The sequence below is a fragment of the Gossypium arboreum genome, chromosome 13 (genome assembly GCF_025698485.1).
Source record: "Gossypium arboreum isolate Shixiya-1 chromosome 13, ASM2569848v2, whole genome shotgun sequence".
NCBI classification, from domain to species: domain Eukaryota; kingdom Viridiplantae; phylum Streptophyta; class Magnoliopsida; order Malvales; family Malvaceae; genus Gossypium; species Gossypium arboreum.
In genome coordinates this window covers 7,882,234-7,908,440 of record NC_069082.1, presented here as the reverse complement: position 1 = coordinate 7,908,440, position 26,207 = coordinate 7,882,234, and the positions used below count along the sequence as shown (strand labels likewise).

The 26,207-nt window shown below is 27.7% G+C and overlaps 1 protein-coding gene and 1 long non-coding RNA gene across 2 annotated transcripts; both read right to left on the bottom strand.

Annotated features, from left to right (window-relative positions):
• Positions 1-3,792: 3,792 nt before the first annotated feature.
• On the bottom strand, positions 3,793-4,882 carry LOC108462910 (uncharacterized). Its single transcript, XR_001867963.2, has 2 exons — positions 4,540-4,882; positions 3,793-4,193 (listed from the first exon to the last, which is right to left on the bottom strand). It is a non-coding gene; the product is annotated as an uncharacterized LOC108462910 (long non-coding RNA).
• Positions 4,883-18,858: 13,976 nt separating this feature from the next.
• Positions 18,859-21,356, bottom strand: LOC108464459 (ferredoxin--nitrite reductase, chloroplastic). The gene is made up of 4 exons (XM_017764772.2): positions 20,731-21,356; positions 20,285-20,639; positions 19,912-20,200; positions 18,859-19,824 (listed from the first exon to the last, which is right to left on the bottom strand). The coding sequence occupies exons 1-4, from the start codon at positions 21,320-21,322 to the stop codon at positions 19,084-19,086; spliced, it is 1,977 nt and encodes a 658-aa protein (XP_017620261.1). The 5' UTR covers positions 21,323-21,356; the 3' UTR covers positions 18,859-19,083.
• Between the last annotated feature and the right edge of the window lie 4,851 nt (positions 21,357-26,207).

Genomic DNA, 26,207 nt, shown 5'->3' with positions numbered 1-26,207 from the left:
TAAAAACGTAAAGATGAACACCGAGATTGTTTACACAGTTCAACCATAGTCTATGTATGCGGGGCTTTGCCTAGAGTAATGATACATTATCTTTCTCACTGTATAACCAACGATTTAAGTCCTAACATCAGTCTAACACTCACCAATTTAGTGAGCTCATCATTGTACAAAGGCTAGATCACTCACCCACTAAACTTCCCCCTCGAAAGTTATGTTTTGCAATCAAATAGAGTATCTTGATTGCTTACAAAAATAATGCACACATAAAATGTTCCTAACTTAAAAAAATTGTACTATTCTCTATCTCTCTGTTACTCTCGATTTCTCATTAACCTAGACAAAACTTAAGTTTATATATTACTCATAATCTAATCACATTTCTATAAAGTAAAGCTAAAAATTAACATAGGATAATAATTCCATAAGTGTCTTGGTGAAATTGAAAGTCTTCAACTATAGAAAATGATTTTACTTGTTTTGTGTGTAACGAAACTTAAATCTCAAAAATCAATCTTCAAGTATTCAATTTTAACTCAATTGATCTTCATGGTTTAGGCTCTAACTCGTCCAACTATCTTTAAAATAGATAGTTTAATACTTTTGTTCTAAAATTTGCTAACTCTCAAAATAGTCAAGTATGGCAATGAAACAGTGCCTAAAGTTGTGGCAACTATTTTAGCCACAGAAATAATCACAAAATTCACCTTACCTTTAAATGTGTTAATAACAATCATCTGAAAATGATAGATAAAATCCTCCCACATCAGACCTTTAGATGAACAAACATTTTCTCTCGAAAACTCACTTTCGAACACTTCAATCATTATGCATCATATATAGAACAACAGTTTTATCAATTTAGTTCAAAATACACTACCATCCTACAAATTCAAACATGCCATCTTATCTTATCTTATCATAAGATATCAAATAAGTCTTCAAAATTGAGAATATCCTATAGAGGGAGAAATTTTGGAATTCATCATTTGTCATTTTTTATCTCTAATTAAATTATATTTAATTAATTAAGAGATAAATAAAAAATTTTAAATCCTTTTAGAAGTATTTTATAAAGAAAGCATATTCTTTACAGGTTATTTTATCTCTAATTAATTAAATTAATATGGGATGAATAATAAATAAAAGAGTTTAATCTTGTAGAACATTCAAAATAGAAATTAAATTCTAAAAGAACTCTCTTCTACTTGACTAGCTAGCACCATAAAAAGGGGTCATCTCCAAACCATTTGACACATTCACAAGTTCAAAAAAATATAGAAATTTTCTATAGAAATCTATGAAGAAATTGAATAATTTGAAAAACTTGCAATGACACCACATATGTTATGAAGAAAAGCCGCATTTATTTCTAGTTCTATCAAAGAGAGGAGGTCAAAAGCCGTTTTTAAAGAAAGTCGTCTTTTGATCTGATTCAATCGATAAAAAGGAGAAAAAAAAATTTATTTTCAAGATCAAGTCTCGGTGACCCTTAAAGCAAACATCATTGATTTAATATCAAGTCTCGGTAACCCTTGAAATAAACATCATTGATTTAAGATCAAGTCTCGGTGACCCTTGAAGCAAACCACATCCTTTCAAGGTGAAGTTTAGATGACCCTTAGATTGAAACTCAACCAAAGAAAAGAATCAAATGAACTTTATTTATAATTAAGAAATCCATAGATTGTAACTTATTTTCGAAGTTGATAAATAAAATTTGACTCCAAAACTTAAAGTCAAATTTTGACTTGGAATTTGTATGCACATTTTTCTTCAAATCTTTATCCTTTAGATATAATCCCCTCTTTTATTGCGGTCACTTGAAAAAGTTTTTATTTGTATTCGGACTTAAATACATTTCATTTTATTGATGATTTACAACGACGAAACACAATTACAACAAAAGTAAAAAAATTGTCTAACAAAATAGATTAAGTTGTGATAGAAAGTTGTGTTTCTAAAAGTGGTCAGAATAATTCTCACCATTGTCTCCACAACTCCATTCCTAACAGCATCTATGAGTACATATATAATTAACTATACTATCCTCAAACTAATAAGATTAATCATATTACGAAAGAATAAATTTTAATTGTGGTTCAAACGAATACATAAACTTTAATTTATATTCAATATGTAAATGTAAAATGACTCTATATTGATAATAACAATGTTATTCATCAAATTATGTATAACATTTTTTTTAGAATAAAATCAAAGCCATGGCCTGTCTCAACCGACAGACAACTCTATTTCTGACCTTAAATTATGATCCCAATTCTTTTTCTCCCTGTCATTCACTTTTTCTTTAAACAGTGATTGATGTTTCCCCAGAAGTGGGAAATTTCGTGAAAATGCAGCAAATAAGATGGTGATATAACATGAAAATGCAGCAAACAATGGGAGAGCATATATTACATCAAAGACCAAATGACCAACTCTCAAAAATTGGCAACCAACGTTAATTTAACACATAAACATTATACTCTGACAATATGTGAAACTAAAATTCAACAATAATGCAGGCTCTGATTAGCAACATATGTTGACCATTCGAAATCGTTACGGTCTGATTCCGAGGACAACAAATTGGTCGATTCATCATTTTCGAGTGGTCGGTTATAGGGTCACAATGTATATGAACCCCTAAGATTGGGTGATTTTACTTTTGGGCGAGTATTGTTCTATCAAAAATATGTAAGTGACAATTTTGGGAGGTCTTTGATGCTAACGAATCTAGCAATGGAGCAATTTTGTGGGGTTGTACCCATTGAAATATATGAATCAAATGCCTTTGTCGCACAAACATTTTTTAATGCAATTTACCTTTCACATAAAATCCAGCAATTATAATTTGTTTTTTAAAATTGAATTACAATTTTATAAACTGAAACTTTTACATTTTTTATTATAATATAATTTTATTATTTAAGATTTAATTAAACAAATGGGGAAATTATTATGGAATCCACCGATTAAATAAAAATTTGGATAAACTATTAAAATAATTATTTTTATTTGTCTCAAGTTATATTTTAGTCATTGAGCGTTGATTTCTGTTAACGGGTAAGTTGATGTGGCACGTTAAATTGTCATTTCAAATAAAAATTTTAGGTTAAATTATACAGTTGATCCCTATATTTTTTTTTATTTTGAGCAATTTAATTTTCTTCTTTTATGTTCTTTGAACTTTCTTTCTTTTTTCTTTATTTTCTCTTCTCTTCTCATTCTCCTTTTGTTTTTCTCCTTATCCATTTCTTTTAACGTAGTTTTTAATATTTTCCATTTGTTAAAACTAATCCCTATACTTTTATTTGTTTGAACAATTTAATTTTTTCTTTTATTTCTTTATTTTCCTTTTTTCTTCCTTTTTATTTTTTCTCTCTTCTTATATTCTTCACAGCAGAAACATAATCTTTACCCACCAAATATCAATCATTCTTAAATTGAATTTTAGTCAAAACTAAATATCAATCATTCTTAATCAAATCTCGATTTGAATATAACATAATTTTGAAATTAAAATTGGATCTAACTAATCAATACAAAAAAACATATCATTAATCAAATATAAACATAAATTGAATTTTTATATTCAAAACAATTTTTTCTGTTTCCAAACTTTTACAAAATCATGTAGATTATTCATTTCCTTTTCTTTTATTTACTAACGAATAAAATTAGGCAAACGACACAATTGATCTAAACCTCCTTGGATATTCCCAAGTAAGCTTGATTGAAAGCTGAGCATTTATGAATCAAAGAGAGAAAGGAAGCATGGAACCAAACTGGTTTAGGGAAGGTTGAGGGTAAGTTTCATATTGTGGTCGTTGTAATGGCCCATTTTTGCCCGGGCTTACATCAAGACCCAAAACCAGAATAAAACAAAAATAATAAAAATCCAAAATTAAAAGTCCAATACAAATATTTGGGCCAAAATAAAATAAACCTATTTTTTTTAACCAAATACCCCAAAACTCTGACCCAAATTCTAAATTTCCAAAATCCAAATAAAATTAGCCTAAATAAGCCCAAAACCCGAAGCCCAACATACCCAAAATTGTTTCAGCTTCTTGTGAATTCCAGAAGAGTCTGGAACAAGCTAGAGAGGCACCAGAAAGTTGGTCTCACACGAGAGACCCTTCCGCCCAGCCTCCACATCACCCGGGGTCTTCTTCTCCGTACGCCCAGCTCTGCAAAAAGAACACACGAGAAGGAAAAATTAACAGAATACAACATATGACAGCCAGTAAATATATTTGTACTTATTTTTTTATTATTTTCCTTTGTAAAATCCGGCTATAAAAAGCCAAGAAATTGTACCTGCAAATTTACGCAGACAGAATATACACACACACGCTATGCTATACGCATACTAAATACAGAAAAAGCATTCCAAAAAGATTTTTGCAGAGGTGATTTTCATTTTTTATTTGCTTTAGTTCTTTCAATTGAATCATTTTATTTTCGTTTTTTTGCTTTCTTCAACCTTTCGTTACTGTATTTGAAAATAAAAAAGAAAATGAAAGGAGATCTTACCTTGCAAATTCGCCACGGGTTCTTCTTTGCTTCGCTAAACTGAAGTTTGAGGAGTGGTCTTGAGGCTGCAAACTGGCTTTGGAGTTCTAAGAGCTTCATTTTCGGCGGTGATAGGCTAAATGAAACCCTAAAATAAGGGGCTGATAGCATAATTTATTTCAAAAGGGGAAAAGGAATGATGTTTTAGGTTAAAAAACAATTGAAAAAAGGAGTTTAGCAGCAGATCTAAACGGCGCCGCATAGGAGGGGGCAGGGTCCGCGTGTTAACCCGCCTGGAGCCCCGGTCTTCTGCCTTTGAGCCTGGAATGGTAAATTTCATGGAAAGTCCCTCTTCGTTGTACTGCGGCGCAATTTGCTCCCATCTGCATTTAATTTACTTTATTTTCTTTTAAATTATCCCTAACATTTGAAATGATTTTATATTTTAGTCCATATTTCAACACAATGTTTCAAGATCAGGGATTATTTCAATGTTGATCCTTGTAAATTTATGTGTGTTATATATGTGTCTCTTTTAATATTTTCACTTATTTTTAAATTTTCTTTTATCTTACTTCGATTTTGATTAAGTATTTTATTAGATTTATGTTATAAATTCGGGATTACTCACTTGTATATTTTCAATTTTTTTATTAATGTTGTATATTCATTCTTGTTTTATTTTCATTTTATTTATTACTGTTTATGTTATTTGTAATGTTAATATTAATGGTATTATTTGTATAGTTAGTTACTTATTTATTGTAATTTGGGGTACTTGAATTTCCATATTGTTGTATATTATTTTTATGTAATGTTTTATGTGTTATTATACATGTATATACCTCATAATAATTGGTTTTATTCCGTGAACCTTATTACATTAATTTATTATGCATATATTTAACTATTTTTTGGTCTACATGATATATATAAATGTATTTGTTTTTTAAAATAAAATCACATGTTCTATACATTAATTAAATTTTAACTATACATATACAAAAATTATTGGTATATATGATTTAAATACATTTTTAAACATTATTACTTTTATATATATAATTTTTTTAGATTTATTCGCATATTTGTCTTTTTAAAAATCTCACGTATTTTGTATTATTTAAATTATTAGTAATAAACATATATTTTGTATTTATAGTTAATTTGTACCTATTATTAAAGTTTTGATATCTTTATATATATAGATTTTAATAAACCTGTAATTAATTGTATCTTTTATTATGTATATAATTTATAATAAAATTAAGTTAACCTTATTAATTAAAAACTATTTTGACATATAATTATTTCTAACATTTTTCACATGTATATGGCATGTTTTAATTTATTTTACCATAGCACATGTTATTATTTTCATATAACTTTATGTAAATATTTTCTATGTATATATATCCTCTTTTAAAATTATTTATGTGTATAATATTTTTAAGAACCCTTTTAAATCATATAATTTATTGTATTTTATATTATCCTTATGTTTTTATATGTATATTTTGTTACTTATATAACTTATATATTTATTTCATTTTTTACATTATTAGTTTTATTTTTTAAAATAATTATACCCAATGTTTATTTGTATATAAAGGTTTCATGAATTGACTTTGTATATTATTTTATATTATATATTGTTGTTTCTTCATATTTAATACTTTTTTAAGTCATCTTGTGAATTATCAATTTTAAATAAATTTGTGTTTTAAATATTTTGTATAATTTGATTTGAACTTTGAGATTTATAATAACTATTTCAATAAATATATATCCTAAGTTTTATGCAAATATGTTAACTTAGATATATTATATGGCCATTAATTCTTCGTTTTGTTTCATACATATTTTTGTACATCATTTTATTTTGTGTTATGACCATGTATGTTATTTTTATTATTCATTATCCATGCTTAAAGAATTTTTTTTGTTACATTATACCTAGAATGATTGTTAGACATATCAAGCAAGGTTTATTGTATTTAGAGTGTATTATTTCATATTTATTATTTATTACAGAGCCTTAAATATTTCATCAATTTTAAAATAAATAAACATGTTTTTAAGCAAACTTCTAAATTTCAGTTATTTAAAATTTTTGAAATAAGGCAATATCTAATATTTGGGGAATTTAGAAAAATTGTGCTCAATCGTACTGGGTATGACTTTCCCGATGAACCAAATATTTAGATAACCTTTTACACTTTTAATGTATGAGTTTTTTTTAAAAAAAATTCGAAAATCGATCGTATCTTAAAGGTATAAGGGATCATATCCAACCATACTGGGTATGAAACCACATATCTTTGGAACGAGAGATTTTTGACAGCTAATTTGAGCTATTCAAACATTTTTTTATATACTTCGAAAAATATTTTTTAAAAAAACTTTTGATATAATGACAGCATCAAATCAATTTGGTACCAGTTTTTGGGCATAATGGGGGAGCTAACCCTTCCTCATGCGTAACCGACTCCCGAACCTGTTTTTCTTTATTTTACCTAAACCAAATCTATTTTTCATTGAATAAAACGTTTTAATTGGTGGTCCAATCACACCTAAATCAAGAGATTGGTGGCGACTCCACACTCGGTTTTAAAAGTTGATCCCCATTGTGTTCAAAATAAAAAAAAAAGGGTTTCGACAGTCATTTTAGTCATTGAGAGTGTAAAGCTCATTTGAAGAATTCGTGAAACAACATAGTTTCGAGAGGGAAAGAATGTTGTAAGTAAGATAGATAAGGTGACCGTGGGGGTTGGTTAGGAGGTTAAGGGAATGGGCTCGGGAAACTCTGTTGAGGGTAGATTGTCATAAGTCACAACTTACAGGGTCTTCAAGTGAGGCAAGCTTGCGGACTAGGTCATTGAGAGGTCCAAATTGGTTTGTTAAAGCAATGATGGACGATGAGGGTTTGTAATCGTGGGATGAGAATATGCGAAGCAAGTTTTATTTTGGTTTCAACTTTCGTCTTTTCTTTTTTCATAAACATAAAAAAGTTTTAACAAATGAAAAACATAGAAAAACTATGTTAAAATATATGGAGAAAGGAGGAAAAACAGAGGGAGAAGGAAAAGAGAATAGAAACTAAAAAAAAAAAAAAGAGGAAAGTTTAAGGAACATAAAAGAAAAAAAATTTGCTCAAGACAAAAAAATATTGGGACCAATTGTATAATTTAACCTAAAATTTTTGTTTGAAATGATAATTTAACGTGTCACGTCAGCTTACCTTTACACCATTAGCGACTGTCGAAACCATTTTTTTAAACCGAGTTTTAGAAAATAGGGATCGACTAAAAAACGAAAACGGGAGTCGCCACCAATCTTTTTTAGGTGTGATTGGATCACCTTTAAAACATTTTGTTTTAAAATCATTAGTTTTTTTGGTCTACAAAATAAAAGAACGGGTCCGGGAGTCGGTTATGTACGAGGAAGGATTAGCACCCTCGTAAAGCCCAAAAATTGGTACTTAATTGATTATCAAAATGTCTTTAATGTCAGAAATTTAAAAATTTTGAGATGCAATCCTCTTTTAATATTTTTTATTTTTGAACTTGTATCAAATAAATCAAAATATTATATCCAATAAGTTAGGACACAATATTTTTAAGATATTTGACACTAAGTTAGCCCTTTTTTGAAATCCCTATCTTGAAACGACAAAACGCCACATCCAGTAAGTTAGGACACAACGCTTTGAAATTCCAAAACAATTGCTCGTATTTTAAAATTTTTTTAAAAACTTAGAAGGGTACTTGACTATTTGAACTCAACATGAAAAGTCGCAACCCAGTAAGTTAGGGCACTACTTTTCTCGAACCTTCCAAACACCAAGCATTGCCTTTTTATTTTTGAAAACTTGGAATCTCGTTTTTTAAATTGATGCATGAGGAATCGTATTACATTATAAATCATGCATGATAACATATTATCGTAATAGGTAAATAAAACATGCATTTAAACAATATGATAGCAATAATATAAAAACCATGCATTAGATACATACATATAAAAATAATAATAAATATAGCAAATCTTAACAACATACGTACAAAGATATACATAGCATATATTGAAGATGAATAAGCAAAACATACAAACATACAAAGTAATAAAAAAATGATGTATGATATACAATTCAATATATATATATATAAAATAGTAATAATATCAATGTACATGTTCATAAAATATAACATCAAATTATAAAATAACATTTAATACATAAATGATATATATATACAATATAAAAATATATAAAAGAATATAAATATAAATAAAGTGAGTAATTGTTAAAAAATATACTTATAATAAAAATATGATATTTAATAATAATTTTAAAATAGTATTTAATATATAATATATAATAACAAAAAAATTATAAAAGAATAATAATTATATATAAACTAAAAATATATTGGTTTAGAAAAATAATGTATAAAATATCAAATATGTGAAAGAATTTATATTTATAATGAAATAATTATATAATATGTAGTAGCCCAAATTTGACCGGGCTGAAAACAGAATAAAAGAATTAAATAAATATTTATTTATTTAAAATGTCCATTTAAAAGTCCATAAATAACCAGCCCAATAGACCCATTTAGCCTAAAACCCAACTAAACTAACCCATTAACTTGTAAACCACCTAAAACCCGGTAACACCCAAGCCCAAATACCCAAACAGACCCAAGACTAAAGTGGCCCAACTGGCACAAATTATTACACCAAGGCAAGAAACCCTAGGGTTTCTGCCTTTCCCTCATGGCGCCGCAATGTCTTCTGGAAGCTTCGGGGAACGTCTGTCCAGTTCCCCGAATCGAGACGGATATCAATGTTGTGTCTCAGGTTTCCAATGCCCCATCAGTGCCTCACCGTCTCAACAGCCACCGATTGTGCCCCCATCAAGGCCACGATTCCAGGCCTTGAGTCACGCCGTGATCAACACCTCCGGTAGACCATCGTCAGGCCTTCGTCACCGCTGGATTTCTCGCAAACATCTGCAGGAAAAGGAAAGAAATCAAAGCAAAATTGCAGCAAATAGATTAGAATAGGTTTTGGAAAGAAATCTTTCGATTTCTTTTCGAAATAAGCAATAAATTAAGGCTATAAAGCCTTTTCTCAAAAATGTAAAAGGGGGAATTTCTTTTTTTTGAGAGATATACAACAAATATACACGCATATTTACAGAAGATACAAGAAGTACTTATTTACTTAAAGGTGATTTTGCTATATCTTTTAATCTCTGTTCAATGCATAAAAATCATTTTTAAAAAAAAAAGGAAAACAGTTAAGTTTAAAAGAAAGGAAAGCTTACCTGCGATTGGCCGAGAGGAAAGAAGGCTTTTAGCCTTTCAGCCACCGTATACATCGGCGCGTATAACGCGTGGGCACTCGTGGTTCAGTGGTCGGAGGCCTGAGGCCAAGGCTGGAGAGTTCCCCTCCTGTCTCCTCATTTAGAGGATTTTAGATTTTTTTCTCTAAACTGATTGCTAAATGAGTTTTAGGCTTAAGTTTTAACTTATATAATCCAACAAAAACGGTGTCGTTTTGCTTAATTCAATAAGCACTAAAATGGCACCATATTAAAAGAGGATCCGCGTGTTGACCCGATTACCCGGGGAGGATCCGCGTGTTTTTAAAGATTGAGTTAATTACCCAATTGGTCCTTCCGCCTTTTTTGTATTTACAATTATGTTTTATTTTATTTATCCTAATACTTTGTTTCAGTTTTGATTTAGTCCTTGCAATAGTAATTTTAAGTCCAGAATTAAAACGTTGCCGTTTTGGGAATAGGGCGATTTGCCCAATGGGTCCCTTTTGTTTTACGCGTGTTTTAATTAGGACCTTAATTCACTTTATTTTTAAATTCGCCTGTAATTTTATTGAACTTCTAATTTAACCCTATATATTTATTTCTATTATTATATAAATATAAAATTTTTATTGTTATTTGCTTTATTTTTATATTATATATTATATAATTGTTTTATATATTATTCATATTATTTATATATATTATATATTATTTTCACATATATACTTTTATATTATATATTATATTTATTTTATATTATTATGTCATTTTATACTATTATATATTTTTATCTATATATTGTTATCATTAAAAGTTTTAACTTGTATTATATACTTATTTTTATTTATATGTTAATAATTACTTTATTTATATTCTATTATTACACATTTTGAAGATATTATAATATAATAATTTGTATAATACGTATATTTCATCATTAATTACTTATTTCATATTATTCTAAACTTATATTTATATATATTATATAATTATTTCATTATAAATATAAATTCTTTCACATATTTGATATTTTATACATTATTTTTCTAAACCAATATATTTTTATTCTATATATAATTATTATTCTTTTATAATTTTTTTATTATATATTATATATTAAATACTATTTTAAAATTATTATTAAATATCATATTTTTTATTATAAGTATATTTTGTTAACAATTACTCACTTTATTTATATCTATATTCTTTTATATTTTTATATTGAATATATATCATTTATGTATTAAATGTTATTTTATAATTTGATGTTATATTTTATGAACATGTACATTGATATTATTACTATTTTTATATATATATTAAATTGTATATTATACATCATTTTTTATTACTTTGTATGCTTGTATGTTTTGCTTATTCATCTTCAATATATGCTATGTATATCTTTGTACGGTATTATGTTGTTAAGATTTGCTATATTTATTATTATTTTTATATGTATGTATCTAATGCATGGTTTTTATATTATTGCTATCATATTGTTTAAATGCATGTTTTATTTACCTATTACGATAATATGTTATCATGCATAATTTATAATGTAATACGATTTCTCATGCATCAATTTAAAAAACGAGATTTTAAGTTTTCAAAAATAAAAAGGCAATACTTGGTATTTGGAAGCTTCGAGAAAAGTAGTACCCTAACTTACTGGGTTGCGACTTTTCATGTTGAATTCAAATAGTCAAGTACCCTTCTAAGTTTTTTTTTTAAAAAAATTTCAAAATACGGGCAACTGTTTTGGAATTTCAAAGCGTCGTGTCCTAACTTACTGGATGTGGCGTTTTGTCATTTCAAGATAGGGATTTCAAAAGAGGGCTAACTTAGTGTCAAATATCTTAAAAATATTGTGTCCTAACTTATTGGATATAATATTTTGATTTATTTGATACAAGTAAACCCTAATTTTCAAAAAAAAAAAATATTAAAAGAGGATTGCATCTCAAAATTTTTAAATTTCCGACATTAAAGACATTTTGATAATCAATTAGGTACCAATTTTTGGGCGTTACGAGGGTGCTAATCCTTCCTCATACGTAACCAACTCCCGGACCCGTTCTTTTATTTCGTAGACCAAAAAACTAATGATCTTAAAACAAAATGTTTTAAAGGTAATCCAATCACACCTAAAAAAGATTGGTGGCGACTCCCACTTTAGTTTTTAGTTGATCCCCATTTTCAAAAATCCGATTTAAAAATGGTTTCACATAATATATATATAAATATAAGTTTAGAATAATATGAAATAAGTAATTAATGATGAAATATACATATTATACAAATTATTATATTATAATATCTTCAAAATGTGTAATAATAGAATATAAGTAAAGTAATTATTAACATATAAATAAAATAAGTATATAATACAAGTTAAAACTTTTAATGATAACAATATATAGATAAAATATATAATAGTATCAAATGACATAATAATATAAAATAAATATAATATATAATATAAAAGTATTATGTGAAAATAATATATAATATATATAAATAATATGAATAATATATAAAATAATTATATAACATATAATATAAAAATAAAAATAAAAATAAAGCAAATAACAATAAAAAATTTATATTTATATAAAAATAGAAATAAATATATAGGGTTAAATTAGAAGTTCAATAAAATTACAGGGGCGAATTTAAAAATAAAGCTGAATTAAGGTCCTAATTAAAACACGCGTAAAACAAAAGGGACTCATTGGGCAAATCGCCCTATTCCCAAAACGGCAGCGTTTTAATTCTGGACTTAAAATTACTATTGCAAGGACTAAATCAAAACTGAAACAAAATATTAGGGCTAAATCATAAATAAAATAAAACATAATTGTACATACAAAAAAGGCAGAAGGACCAATTGGGTAATTAACCTAATCTTTAAAAACACGCGGATCCTTCCCGGGTAATAGGGTCAACGCGCGGATCCTTAGTCTTAATACGACATCGTTTTAAGCTTATTGGATTAAGCTAAAACGGCGTTGTTCAGTTAGGGCTATATAAGCCAGACCTTTAGTTTTAAATCATTTGAAATTTGTTCTAAAAAAAAAAAAAGGGAAAAACTCTCTGAAAGAGAGTTGGGGAGGGGTACTCGGAGGGTCACCGGACCTCCATCCGGGGGTCTGCACACGCTCACGCGCCCTCGTCATCTCCACCGTACACGGTGGTCGGAGGTTTAAAAAACCTCCCTTTTCAACATCGATTAAAGGTATCGTTTTTCCTTTTCATTACTTGCAGTATATATATGTACATATATTTAAAATATTTCACCTTTGTGTATCTCGATCAATTGTAGTACCCCGTTTTGTATACGTATGTAAAAATAAAATTTTATTGAATCTGTGTATGTATTCCAGAAACGTAAGAATCGGTCCTTTACATCTTCTCGATTTGGGCTTTTTATAGCCACTGAAAAAGAAAAAAGAAAAAAGAAAAAAATATTTACAATCTTTGATTTATTTCCTGCCATATTTGTTTTGTTTCTGCTGTGGTTCTTTCCTTCTTTTACAGGTATCAACGGATAATCTGGCAGTGAACGTGCTGGTGTGGATTCGCACGCTGATTACGGAGGCAGAGTCACGGCGCTGATGACGTGAGAGATGAGCAGACGCGTCCGTTGGGATGGCTTCGGAAGCTTCATTTATGGCTGAGGAGAAAGAGCTAGGGTTGAAACCCTAGCTAGTAATTTTAAGTTTTGGGCCTCTGCTACTTGGGTTTGGTTTAGTCTCGGCTAGGTAGGGTGCAAACAGTCTGTTTGGGTGTGTATATACGGTGCAGGCTATTTTGGGCGATGAGTGTTTTAGGACTTGGGTCGATGTGGGGTTTGGGTCAGTCCATTATGTTTAGACGTTGGGCCCCATTATTTTGGGCTTTGTAACTGGACCTTTAATGGACTGTTTAAAATAAATATTTATTTATTTATTTTCATTTGTTTTATTTAAGCCCGTTCAAATTTGGGCTATTACAGCGACAACGGCTCAATGACTAAAATGTTACAACATGTTAATGTAAGTGACTAAAAGTAACATTTTAAACATAAATAACTAAAATATAATTTGAAGTAAATAAAAGTGACTATTTTAATAATTTAGCTTAAATATTTTAGTAAGTTGTTGATTTATTAGGTAAAATAATGGAAAGCCAATTTGATGAAATCTGATTATTTATTTTTGGAAAAATGGGGTTAATTTTGAATTATTAACCTATCAATAACTATCTATAAAAGCTATTCCTATGTGATAGCTGAATTTGAATTGTTAACTCATGACACCTAAGCTTAGGAATATTAATTAAGGTAATGTCTTCTTTTCTTAAGAAATAAAATAAAGAAAAGAAGAGAAAATAATATATATATATATAATTACTTATTTAGCCCATTAATTTTATAAAAGTATAAAATTTAAAAAAAACTATAAAATTTATTTAACAAAAGATTTATAATAATATTTTAGATTTTTTAAAATTAATTAATTATACACGTGAACTGCCACATCAATAAAGTTAATAAATATTAATTTTTCTATCTATTTTAAGATTTTTAATTAAAAAGCATTAGTTTAAAGTTTAAAAGAAACAAAAAAATTAAATAAAAACTAAATTTTATTTTATAAAGTTAGAGAATAAAATAAATTATTATGCCAAATCTATATATATATATATACGCCACATGCTCATGTGTTTGTTTTACATGAATTTTGAAAATTTATAATTCAATCTTTTAGATTTGGACAAATTCATATATTTAATTATTTATGTTATGTTTTTGGTTTTTTTTCTCATTTTGTATTCGTGTAATATAAATATGTTGTATCTAAAATTTTGGGTTCAAATACTCTTATTGTTACCAGTTTTAATGTCATGTTCCATGATTTTATGTGTTTATTTTTAATTTGTTAAATAATATTATTTTACAGTTTTAATAAATTTATATTTACTAATTAAATTAGGATGGATTTAATTTATAATAAGCTTTTGATAAATAATTAAGAGGATAAAATATTTTAAAGTTATAAAAATAAAAAGTGAAAAATAACCGATACTAAGATATTAAGTAATTAGATAAATAACATTAAATTAATACTATTAAAATTAATATAGAAATTTGGAACTACAATTTTAAAAATTATAATATTAAATTAAAATAATAAAAATACACATAATATTATATTACCTTATAATCAATTAGAATAATCTTTCATCTCTCTCCAGCTCTCAAGTGTCTTTGTTGTTCGTATATGATTCGATATTGTCTTTTTAAAGAACCATTAGTTTAATGCTTCATGCTTTTTGAAATACTTCTAACTTATTATTGCTAACAATCTCCATTTATTTACCGAAAATTGGTATATACCTTTAAAAAACAAACTTTTGGTAATTTTAAAGTTAAAATCTAATGAATGAATGACACCAAATCAATCAAACACGTATAACATTAATATTAAAATTCTACCCTAGGCCCTAATTGAAGGTGTTCTAATTCTTTTCCTCTCCCATCTCTCGAGGCAAATTACTAGGATTTATACTTGGAATAGATCTTAAAATTATATATATAATTAAATAAATAATGTGTGAAAATTTTGATTTAGTATATTTTACATACGTAAATTTTAATTTATTCTAATATGTTTGGACACCACAGAATAATTAAATGAAAATATATTTACTTAGATAGTAATTACACCTTCTTGTAATTTTTATGTAATTCTAATTCTCTAGATGTGTTTAACTGATATATTGCAATTAGATCATAATTTCCAATATTATGTTTGGTAGTATGGGGTAAGCTAGAAAATTTTTTAGGGAGCGAAATGAAATTTTAATTTTAATAGTCTATATTTTTATAATTTTTAAAGGATTAAATTAAATTTTCATAATTTTAGGGGGCAAAATATAATTTTACCTTTACTAATTTAAATTTTTAAATTTTTCTAAAATGCCAAAACAACAATTTTTCATTTTAGGGGAGGCGAGGCCCCTGGCAGCCCCCCTGGATTCGCCTCTGTTGGTAGTATAAATTTTAATTACATAACTACGTAATTTTAGCTTCTAAAAATATATTAATTTATTATAAAAGTTACCAATAATACTTGATTAAAAAATCTCAATACATGTAACAAAACCTAAAATCAAATCATTATATATAATAGGTTAGTCTAGCATTCAATCTTCGTTGGTTATTTTCTCTCTAACATTGAACGATACTTTTGTTACCATCGATTGGTCTTTGATCAAATATAAATAATTAATAATAAATACTATGTAATTTAATTAAATTATTTGGTAAGTCAAAATGTATAAAAATTATTGTTACTCAATAAAATTTTAAATTATTTAAAGGAATATTAGAAAAATAAATAAAATATATTTCTTAAAATTAAAATATTATTATATAAAATAAATTTTTAAACATAACTGATGTAGAATGATATTTGGAAAGTCATAGAATAATTGAATTTAAGTGTAATTGCTTGTAATTATGGGCATAATTACTTCAATTTTCACATTCTCTCGTACAAATTGGAGAGTGTAAATTGGGTACTTCAATTGCACTCTAATTACGGTGGTTATCCAAACATGCCGCAAATGTGTAATTACAAGTAAATGCATTCCAAACACACCGTAAGAGTATTCAATTATCATATATCACTAATACAATTAGTAATTGGATTTGGATACTCCAATGACACTTAATTCAGTGGAACTCAATAATTACATTACTAATTGGCTTCCTTAATGCATTAAAAGTGATTCAATTATCACATATCATTAATATCATTATCATTGTGACACTATTTTGCGCTTATTATTATAAAGGAATAAATATCAAATTCATACATGAACTATGGTTCAATGTATAATTTGATATATGAACTTTGGTTTGGTACAATTATACTAATGGAACTTGAATTGAGGTCCATATGTATACATAAATATTTGATTTTGATTCAATTGTACATATTTAAAGAAATTATTGCATACATTTATTTTCATATTGGATTGTTATAATTGTTTGTATATGCAATATATCAATGTAAAACAGTGATAATTAGATAATGTTGTTAGTGATTTGTGAAAACTGAATCAAATCACATCAAAATTTTATGTATAAAATAGTGTAAAATCAAAATTCATGTATGATATTACACATTAGATCAAAGTTCATATATAATTTTGATATTTATCCTTTATAAAATAATTTTATTTATCCACAAAAATAGTTGAATTTATTTTTCTTCTAAAATATACAAAATCAAAATTTTATTCATACAACTACATAAAACCAAGTTTTGATACCACATAGCGTATTAAAAGAAATTTTATGGACAACTGCAATATTCATCCTTCTAAACTAGTGCCCAATTAAAGGGAATCCTGGGCTTGTGAGCCCACAAAACCCACGAAGAATATTTTTAATAATCTCTTTTTTTTTTTTTATACAATACTGGAAAATACATATAACTCCTTTCAACCTTTAAATAAAAAGAAATAAGAGAAAAAAAGTATTTCAACGTTTTCAATTTACGTTTTTCTACATTATTAATCCTCATTCTATTAAATGAAACAATTTTAATTTATCGGGCAAATTGTTATTTTCATCCTTATTACTATTATTAATATCATATTGTAATTCAAATTACTACCATTTAAAGACTTAAAACAATTTTGTTACTCCGCTGATGTAAAAATTAAAATAATAATAATAATAATAATAATAATAATAATAATAATAATAATAATAATTCACGAGATTGAGCTAGATTTCTTCTTAAATGATAAATTAGTGAAAAATAATTATTTTGATAAGGATAATTTTATCATGAATTTGGAATTTTAAGCTTTTAAAAATAATTTTATATTGGTTAACTAATATGTTAAAACTAATGTCAATAATGATAATAGAAACAATCGTTAAACAATAAGAAAAGAAAACAACAAAGAAACACAGATTTTATGTGGAAAACCTTTTCCGGCAAAACTACGGGTAGAGGAAAAGAAATTTCACTAATGTTGAAAATAGAATATACAAGAGGAATTTCAACTATATCTATTTAAAGGTTGAAAAACTCTCAACCTTGAGCCTTCTACAAATCCTTTTATTTTGTTACTATATTCAGGTCACACAACTCTAATATAATATTTTCTTTTAGTTGTGTTTGTTATTTAATTAAAACATTACATTAATAATAATAGAAGTATCAAATTATGTCAATAGAAAATATAGAGAAAAATACATTTTAAAATTCTAAGTATAAATGAGATATCGGTGCTTGCGAATTATTCGAGTTTAACTCGAAAAAAACTTGAATTCGATTGAGTGAATTACAAGCTATCGATTGAGCCGAAATAGAACATCATTAAACTCAACTGGAACGACTTACAAGTTTAATTGAGCTTTTCATTTTATTATATTTTTATATTATACATTTGTATTATTATTATTATATAAATAAAATGAACTTGAGTACAAAAATTGATAAAATAACTTAATTGAGTTTGAATAGTTTGATTAAATCTTGAGTCGGACTCAAGTTCAGTTATTGATGTTCAATAGAGCTCAAACAAAATATTGAGCCTTGAATTTCGAGCTAATCTCAAACTTGTTACTATTTGAATTTAACTTGACTTGATTATGCTGTCTAAAACCAAAAAATTAAAGGGTATAATCAAACTTAGGTGAATTCAAATAATAACAAGCTTGAGATCAACTCAATCTTTTTTTTCTTTTTTGGTATGTACTACATTTTTACCATTCGAATTTCAGCTTGAGTATTGCTATTAGAACATAGTTTTTCATTTTTTTTTTCATGAGATTTTTTTATACTTGATAATTACATTAACTTCCGATTAATTTCAAAATTAAACAAAATCTCGAAGTAAAAATCTTTAATGTTATTTCCACCCATAAAATTCAAACTTGAAAGCTTAAACAAAAAACAGGGGAAAAAAGCATTTATTCAAACATGATCATCTCTAAATTTTAACTGAAAATATATCACCAGTAACTTTATTCTAATACATATGCTGAAAATGTTACATATTTTATCGTACAAAACCCTTCATCATCATGTCATTCATCAATATTCTCCAAATTTAACCCTCCCAAGTATCTTTCAAACCCCTCATTTTTCTTGCTTATTAGAAAAAAAAAAAACAATAAAACAAATATAGAAGTAATGTAATGAAATGAAGTTGATTTTGAATCAATCTTCCGCTTCTTCCCTTTGCCTAGGGACAGCTCCAAAGTGTTCCACCAAAATGTCAGCAACTACGGGTACCAAGTTCTTACAAGGGACACCCTTCTTATAAAGCACTCCTAAATGCGAGTCACTCCCAATTCTCCCTCCCAAGAATATGTCTGCCCCTTCACATGGTTTCCCATTCTCATCCCTTGCCATGCACCCCATGAAACCTATATCCGCCACTTGGACTTGACCACACGTGTTCGGGCAACCGGTCCAATGCATCCTCACCGGCCGGCTCACCGACACTAGCCTTTCAACCTCTTCCGTCACCTTCAAGGCTCTAGCTTTTGTTTCAATAATGGCTTGTCCGCAAAACTGGTTACCAGTACAAGCTACTAGCCCTTTCATGAGAATACTTGGTTGGGGTGAAAACCGATCTTTCAATAGAGGCTCGTTGGGTAATGCTTCTAGTTTCGAGTTCTCAACGTTGGGGATTATGATGTTTTGCTCCACAGTGAGTCTGAGTTCGCCCGAGCCATACATGTCGGCTAACCGGGCTAGTTCGTCCATGTCGTCAGCTTGGACGCGACCGACTGGGATGTGAATGCCGATGTAGCTGAAACCTTCTTGCTTTTGCGGATGGACACCGAGGTAGTCTCTCCTTTCCCATTGCTTTTGAACCAAACCTTCATCAGATGCTCTCTCCAACTCTTTCTGAGGCATTCTTTTGGCTACCTCTGATCTGAACACTTCAATCCCCTGCATTTCGAAATAAAATTTTTGAGCCTACGATTTCTAAAAAACAATCGAATATGAACACGAACACGAATACAAAAACGAACTCACCAGTTCATCAATCAGCCACATCATTCTAGTCTTTTGCCTATTGCCCCGGTATCCAAGATCCCTATAGGCTTCTAACACAGCTTTGCACAATGGGATCACATCATCAGCTGAGACCCAAGCATCAAGAGGAATGGCCTCATCACATCTCTTGGCACTAAAGAACCCACCAACCAGCAAATTAAACCCAAATCGTCCGTTTTTCGTCGCCGGCATGTAAGCGAGATCATTGATATGGGGATGTTCATAAAGATCATGAGACCCCACGACACAGACATTCCATTTCCTAGGCCTATATTCGAAAACGAAAACATGTCAAAAATCCAACACATTATACTTTCCAAGGAACCATGGCTAGTAGTGTCAAGGAACTTACAAGTTGGCAACAGCCGGATTGCCGCGGGAATTGGCGGTGATGAACTGAGATAACAAGTTGGTATAAGGTCGAGTATCGACAATCTCTTCGGGGTCGATGCCGGCAAGAGGATTACCGACAGGGTTCCTCACATTGTCCATGCCACTCTGTAGGCTCGTCAAGCCTACTTCGTCGAGACCCTTAAGTATTTCAGGCACATCAGGCAACACCACTCCACGGATTTGCCAGTTTTGCCTTGTCGTAACATCGGCACACCCTTCTTTGCCGTATTTCCTTATCACACTGGCTAAGTACCGTGTTTGTGCACTTGTTGTTACACCATTTGGTAGTTTTAGTCTCATCATAAATCTCCCATCTGACATAAAAAAAAGACCAAAAAAATAGTCAATAACAAAACTAATACAGGTCGAACAAACAAGGTCCCGAGTTGAGTCTGAATTTCTTACATTGATGTTTTCTCCTATGGAACAAGCCGAGCCATTTAAGTCTAACATCAATGTCGTCCTTTGTAGCCTTAGCTTTATCAAGATCCTCGAACGACATCTTAGCGAGTTCATCAATCCCAGCTTCCATGAAAAGCTTCAAAGGGTCTTTCTCGATCTTTATTTTCTCTTGAGGGTTGATGCCATCTCTGAACTTCTCTTTCAACACGAAGTACCCCTCTCGTTCTTCAACTCGGGGTTCCAACCTCCCCCCGTCGACATCAACCGAAGTCGCCGGCGCCGTCGTGGGAGCTGCCATAACCCATGTTTTGGGCTTGAAAGAGGAAGCTGTGGACGGCAGTAACGGCTGTTGTGGAGCAAAGAAACGGACCGAAAAGGAAGACATGTGGGGTTTTGTTGTTTGAAAAGAAGCTTGGAACTGGTGGAATTGTGGTGGTGGAAAGATAAGTGAAGGGATATCAGAGTTCGGACATTTTTGTAATGGAATGAAGGGGACTTTAAGAGCAAAGGGGAGGGTTTTTTTTTTCTTTCGGTGGGGGGACTCTTCGATGATGTTAAGGGTCAGCTTGGGTTGTAAGAAAGAACCAAGAAACATGACAATGTTTGGGTTTGTCTTATGGACTTTTAGTTAAAAATTCGAAGTAGATTATCTAATATCGTCTATAAATAGATATTCTTATTTATGCACTTATTTATTTACCCAATTTTCTTTCTATATTTAGTTTAGAAAAGGGTAATCTAAATAATTTTATATTTAAATTATTTAAATTGGAATATTAATTTTCGTAGGGTTAAAATTATTTTTATTTATCAATATTAATTTATTAAATTTAAAAGTATAGGTGAAATTCTAATAAATTAAACTTGAAAGTACAAAATCAAATCAAATCATATCATATTTTATTTTATTTTTATTTAATTTATAATTAACTTTAATTTTATTATATAAATTTAAATATTTCATATTTAATATTGTGAAAATAACTTAAAATTTATATAAAAATTACTTTTAAAGAAAATATTATATAAAATTATTCCCTGTTTTTATTTACTGAAAATTTATTTCTTTTAAATATTTATGATTTTTTCCGAAAATTTATCAATTAATGTTTAAAAATCATAAGACAAAATTCATTTTATAAAATAAGTCAATAACTCAAATTCTAAAATTAGTATGAAAAGATTAAAAATAACCGAATTATCATAAAAGTTCAAGAAATTATAAAAAAAAGTTCTTGAACCAAACTCACCCTAAAAGTAAGAGTTTTTTAGATCAAATTTTGTTATTGGTCCTTATACAATATGTACGTTATGAATTTAATCATATATTTTAATTTGATTATTTTTTTAGTCACGTGTTTTTAAATTTTGATCCCAACTTAGGTGATAACCATTAAATTTGTGAAATTAAATTATCCTTTTGCAACAAACATATTATCATCTGCATAATATCACACGAGCTTATCGATTCTACATTATATTCACAAAAATCACATTATTTTACTTAATGTATTTAGCAAATATCATTGAATCAAGCAAGAAACTAATATCAATATTTAATCTAGTATATTAAAAAGCATTGAATAAATTTATAATTTATACATAACATGAGATTGGTAACAAAATTTAATCTAACAGATTAATTACTACCAAATTCAAATTTTAAAATTATAAAACTAAATTAAATTACACAACTTAGCAAGTTTTATTTCTATTTTACTCCTTCTAAAAGCTTGTTTGTTAGCATTTGACTTTGTTTGAACAATAATTGAATAAAAGGGTATTTGATTGGCTTTTGGCTTCTTGTTTAAACCGTGGAAACCACACTTAAAGGCAGCGTAAGGCCAATTGGTTCGGCCTCTAGTTTCTGCACTAGGACGGTATATTCCCACCCTAGACCCCTCTAATTTTTCTCATATATTTTATTCAATTTTACCTTTCAAATGTCAAAAGGCAATATATATATATATAATCACTTCTCATAATATCTTATATTAAAATTAACAAAATAACCGATAAAATAACGTATATTCGAATCTTTATTTTTATAATATTTTAATTGTTAAAACTTAAACTTTAAAAGTGTTTAATTATGCTCAAAATACATGTGCTCTTTACACATTTAAAATATGGTCCCTATATTATTTTTATGTAATAATTGAAGTTCAATTAATAACACTATCAAAAAATCACTAAATTAGATTATGTGACATTTTAAAATAAAAATTCAATAGAATTCTTTTTACGATATTATCAATTAGGCTTCAATTATATATGTTTATTATAATTTAATATGATACAGTTTAACTTTTAAGTATTGACAATGACTTCATTTATTAAATTAAAAGAGTAAAGAGTCTAAACATATTGAATTGAAAGTTAAAAACTAAAATTTAAATGTGTAAAAGAGTATAGGGACTAAAAGAAGAATTAAACCTGTTTTTTAGTAGAAGGAAAATAACAAAGGAGAGATGACCACTCACTTTTTTTATTGTGTGTAAAGGGATGGGGCGAATGGAAAGAGTAGGAGAAACATGTGGGTTTTAAATATTTATTTATTTATTTATTTAAGGTATTTATTTATTTTATTGATATTAACCTTTAAAATGAGCCAAGAGGCACCTTTTGTTTGACTCACCGCCACTACTTAAAGATCATTCATCCATTTATTTGCTTGGTTTCAATTTACTAGGAATGTGGGCCTATAATTCAAAACGCTCCTTCTTTCATCGTTTTCATTAATCCTACTTTTCTTGCTTGGAGGGGTTTAATCACACTTTTTTATGTAATACTAATTTAAAATATTATTTTTTTTAATTTACATTTGGTATAAATATTTTTTTCAATGAAAGAAACAAAATAAAAAAGATTGAATTACGATGATCAAATCAAAAGCACCACTCACTTCATCACTCTTAAAGACATCAATTAGATTTGTAGGAATTGTCGTTAAAATATTAACCCCTTTCGAGCCCTTAGAGATCATCTTGGTTATCTGATTTACAACATGATTAGTTTTCTTAGGAACATGTCTTACCACCCAATACTTATTTTTCAGAAGTAACTGATGAATCTGTCTAACCAGAGCTGAGTTCAGAATTACTAAAATATTCTTTTGTAAAGCATGAACTATCTCAATGCTATCAGTCTGAATTAGGATCCTATTCAAGCCTCAGTTTTGTAAGAGTGTCAACCCATCTAAGATATCTCACAACTCAGCATAAAAAACCGAACACATCCTGAAAAAGTGGTTAAAACCCATAAACCATTTCCGTTGATGATTTCGCACCACTCCCCCCATGGACGCAATGTTTATATTCAAGTTAAGAGCACCATAGTATACAAATGAAACCAATATTTCAAAAGACAGTACCTATGATAAAATAAAAAAAAAAAGTGATAAAAAGTGAAACTTCATTATGCATAGTCCGAAGCTGTCTCGTCCAAGCAATAGAAATTTTGATAATCTCAACTGCTTCACTATACTCGTAGCTAAAACAATTATATAAATAAATATGAGCAAAAATTTAAACTTAATTGAACACAGATAAGTTATTTTCAGTTCATAAATAAATTCGTTTAAAATATATATAAAAATGGGTTTAATCTCAATTAAACACAAATAAGTCATTTTCAGTTTAATCTTGAGAATAAATATATTTCAACGTGTTTAAATCTACATTTTCTTATATTGATAATAAGTTAAAATAAAATTAACCAATATCTATAATTAATTTTAAATATATTTCCATCTATATTTGTCCTCTCAATGTTTTATCCTAACATTATTTGTACATAAATAAACATAAATTGATACTGCTCGGGTAAAAATATTTGGAGGCTCCATAATAAAGATTAGATTGTATTTTGTTCCATTTATTAAAAATTATACGTTAGATCAAATAGTAAATGACTAACGGAATAACAAGATAATTACATATTATGTGTCATGTGTATATCATACCAACATAAAATGGACCAATTTTAATAATAGAAATTGATAAAAAATTTAACATAATAACTATTTTTCTCTTTAATTTAACGTACAAAAATTAATTTATCCGTTTTTAAATAAAAAATAAAAATAATCTAACTCTTAATATAAAAATCTCCTAATATTTTTACATACTTATCACTCTAAGTTTCATCAATTTATAATCTTGAAAATTGACGGTCGAAAATTTTTCAATCCACAACCATTTATTCATATTCAATTAAAAATAGTTACAAGTAATACTCAAGAAGATGATAAAAGAAAATGTGACAATAAAATTTATTTATATCATTTTATTATATTTTCATATATCATAATTCACATAATTATATAAAATTTTGTTAAATTCATAATTTGTTATATATTTTAATTCTTTTATGTTGTATAATGTTATTATATAATATCATATAGAATTCTTTTTATACAATATTGAGGTGACAATGGACTGATGGAGAGTTAGAGTTTAAATTGTGTCAAACGGATGTCTAATAAAAATTTTAACCACCATTCCCTACAAGTCAAGACAATATCATATAAAATTTACGGTTTCAACAAAAATTATATATTACACATTCAAATATCATATAGGCATAATGACTAATTTGACCCTCTAATTTTACAAAAATATCATTTTAGCCCTCTATTTTTTTTTTTTGCTTCTTTTAACCTTTAAACTTGTGTTATTCATTAAACCATCCCAAAATGAATGAAAAGTTAACGTTTGTTAAATTTATTGATGTGATATATTTATGGATTGTCACATCATCAATTAACTATTTTTAGAATTTAAAAATTCAAATTTTAGAATTTAAAAATTGAATTTTTAAAAATTTAAAATTATTTAAAAGTATAAAATGTAAAACTAGTTTTAATTTTTTTCTAAAATTAATTAATTGCTAACGTGGCATACACATAGACCGCAATGTGGATGCCACGTTAGTAAAGTCAACAAACATTAACTTAACTATTCATTTTAAGGTGATTTGATAAATAATACAAGTTTAAAGGTTAATAGGTAAAAAAATTAAATAAATGGTTAAAATTTTTTTATATAAAATTAAAGCCTTGAAAGGCTAAATAAATCATTAAATGTATTATGGTGGACCCTATCCTAGAAGTCATGTTACATTTTGCTTCATCTACTAAAATAATAGATAAATTAGTCATTGTACGTTAGATCAAAGAGTAAATTGATCATTTCTATTAAAAATTTCATCAATTTGTACAATTAAAAATTGGCGTGGCTAACAAAATAATCAGACAGTAACACGTGTTGTGCCATGTGTATCTCATGTTGATGTACAAAGATAAATTTTAATAGTAAAAATAGAAGGAATTTTTAACATAAAAACTAGTTTACTCTTTAATCTAGCGTACAAGAATTAATTTACTGATTTTTTAATAGAGAGATAAAATACAATCTATCTTTTAATTCAGAACTTCCATGCTATTTTTACTGTGATTATCCTTAATAAATCAATCAATT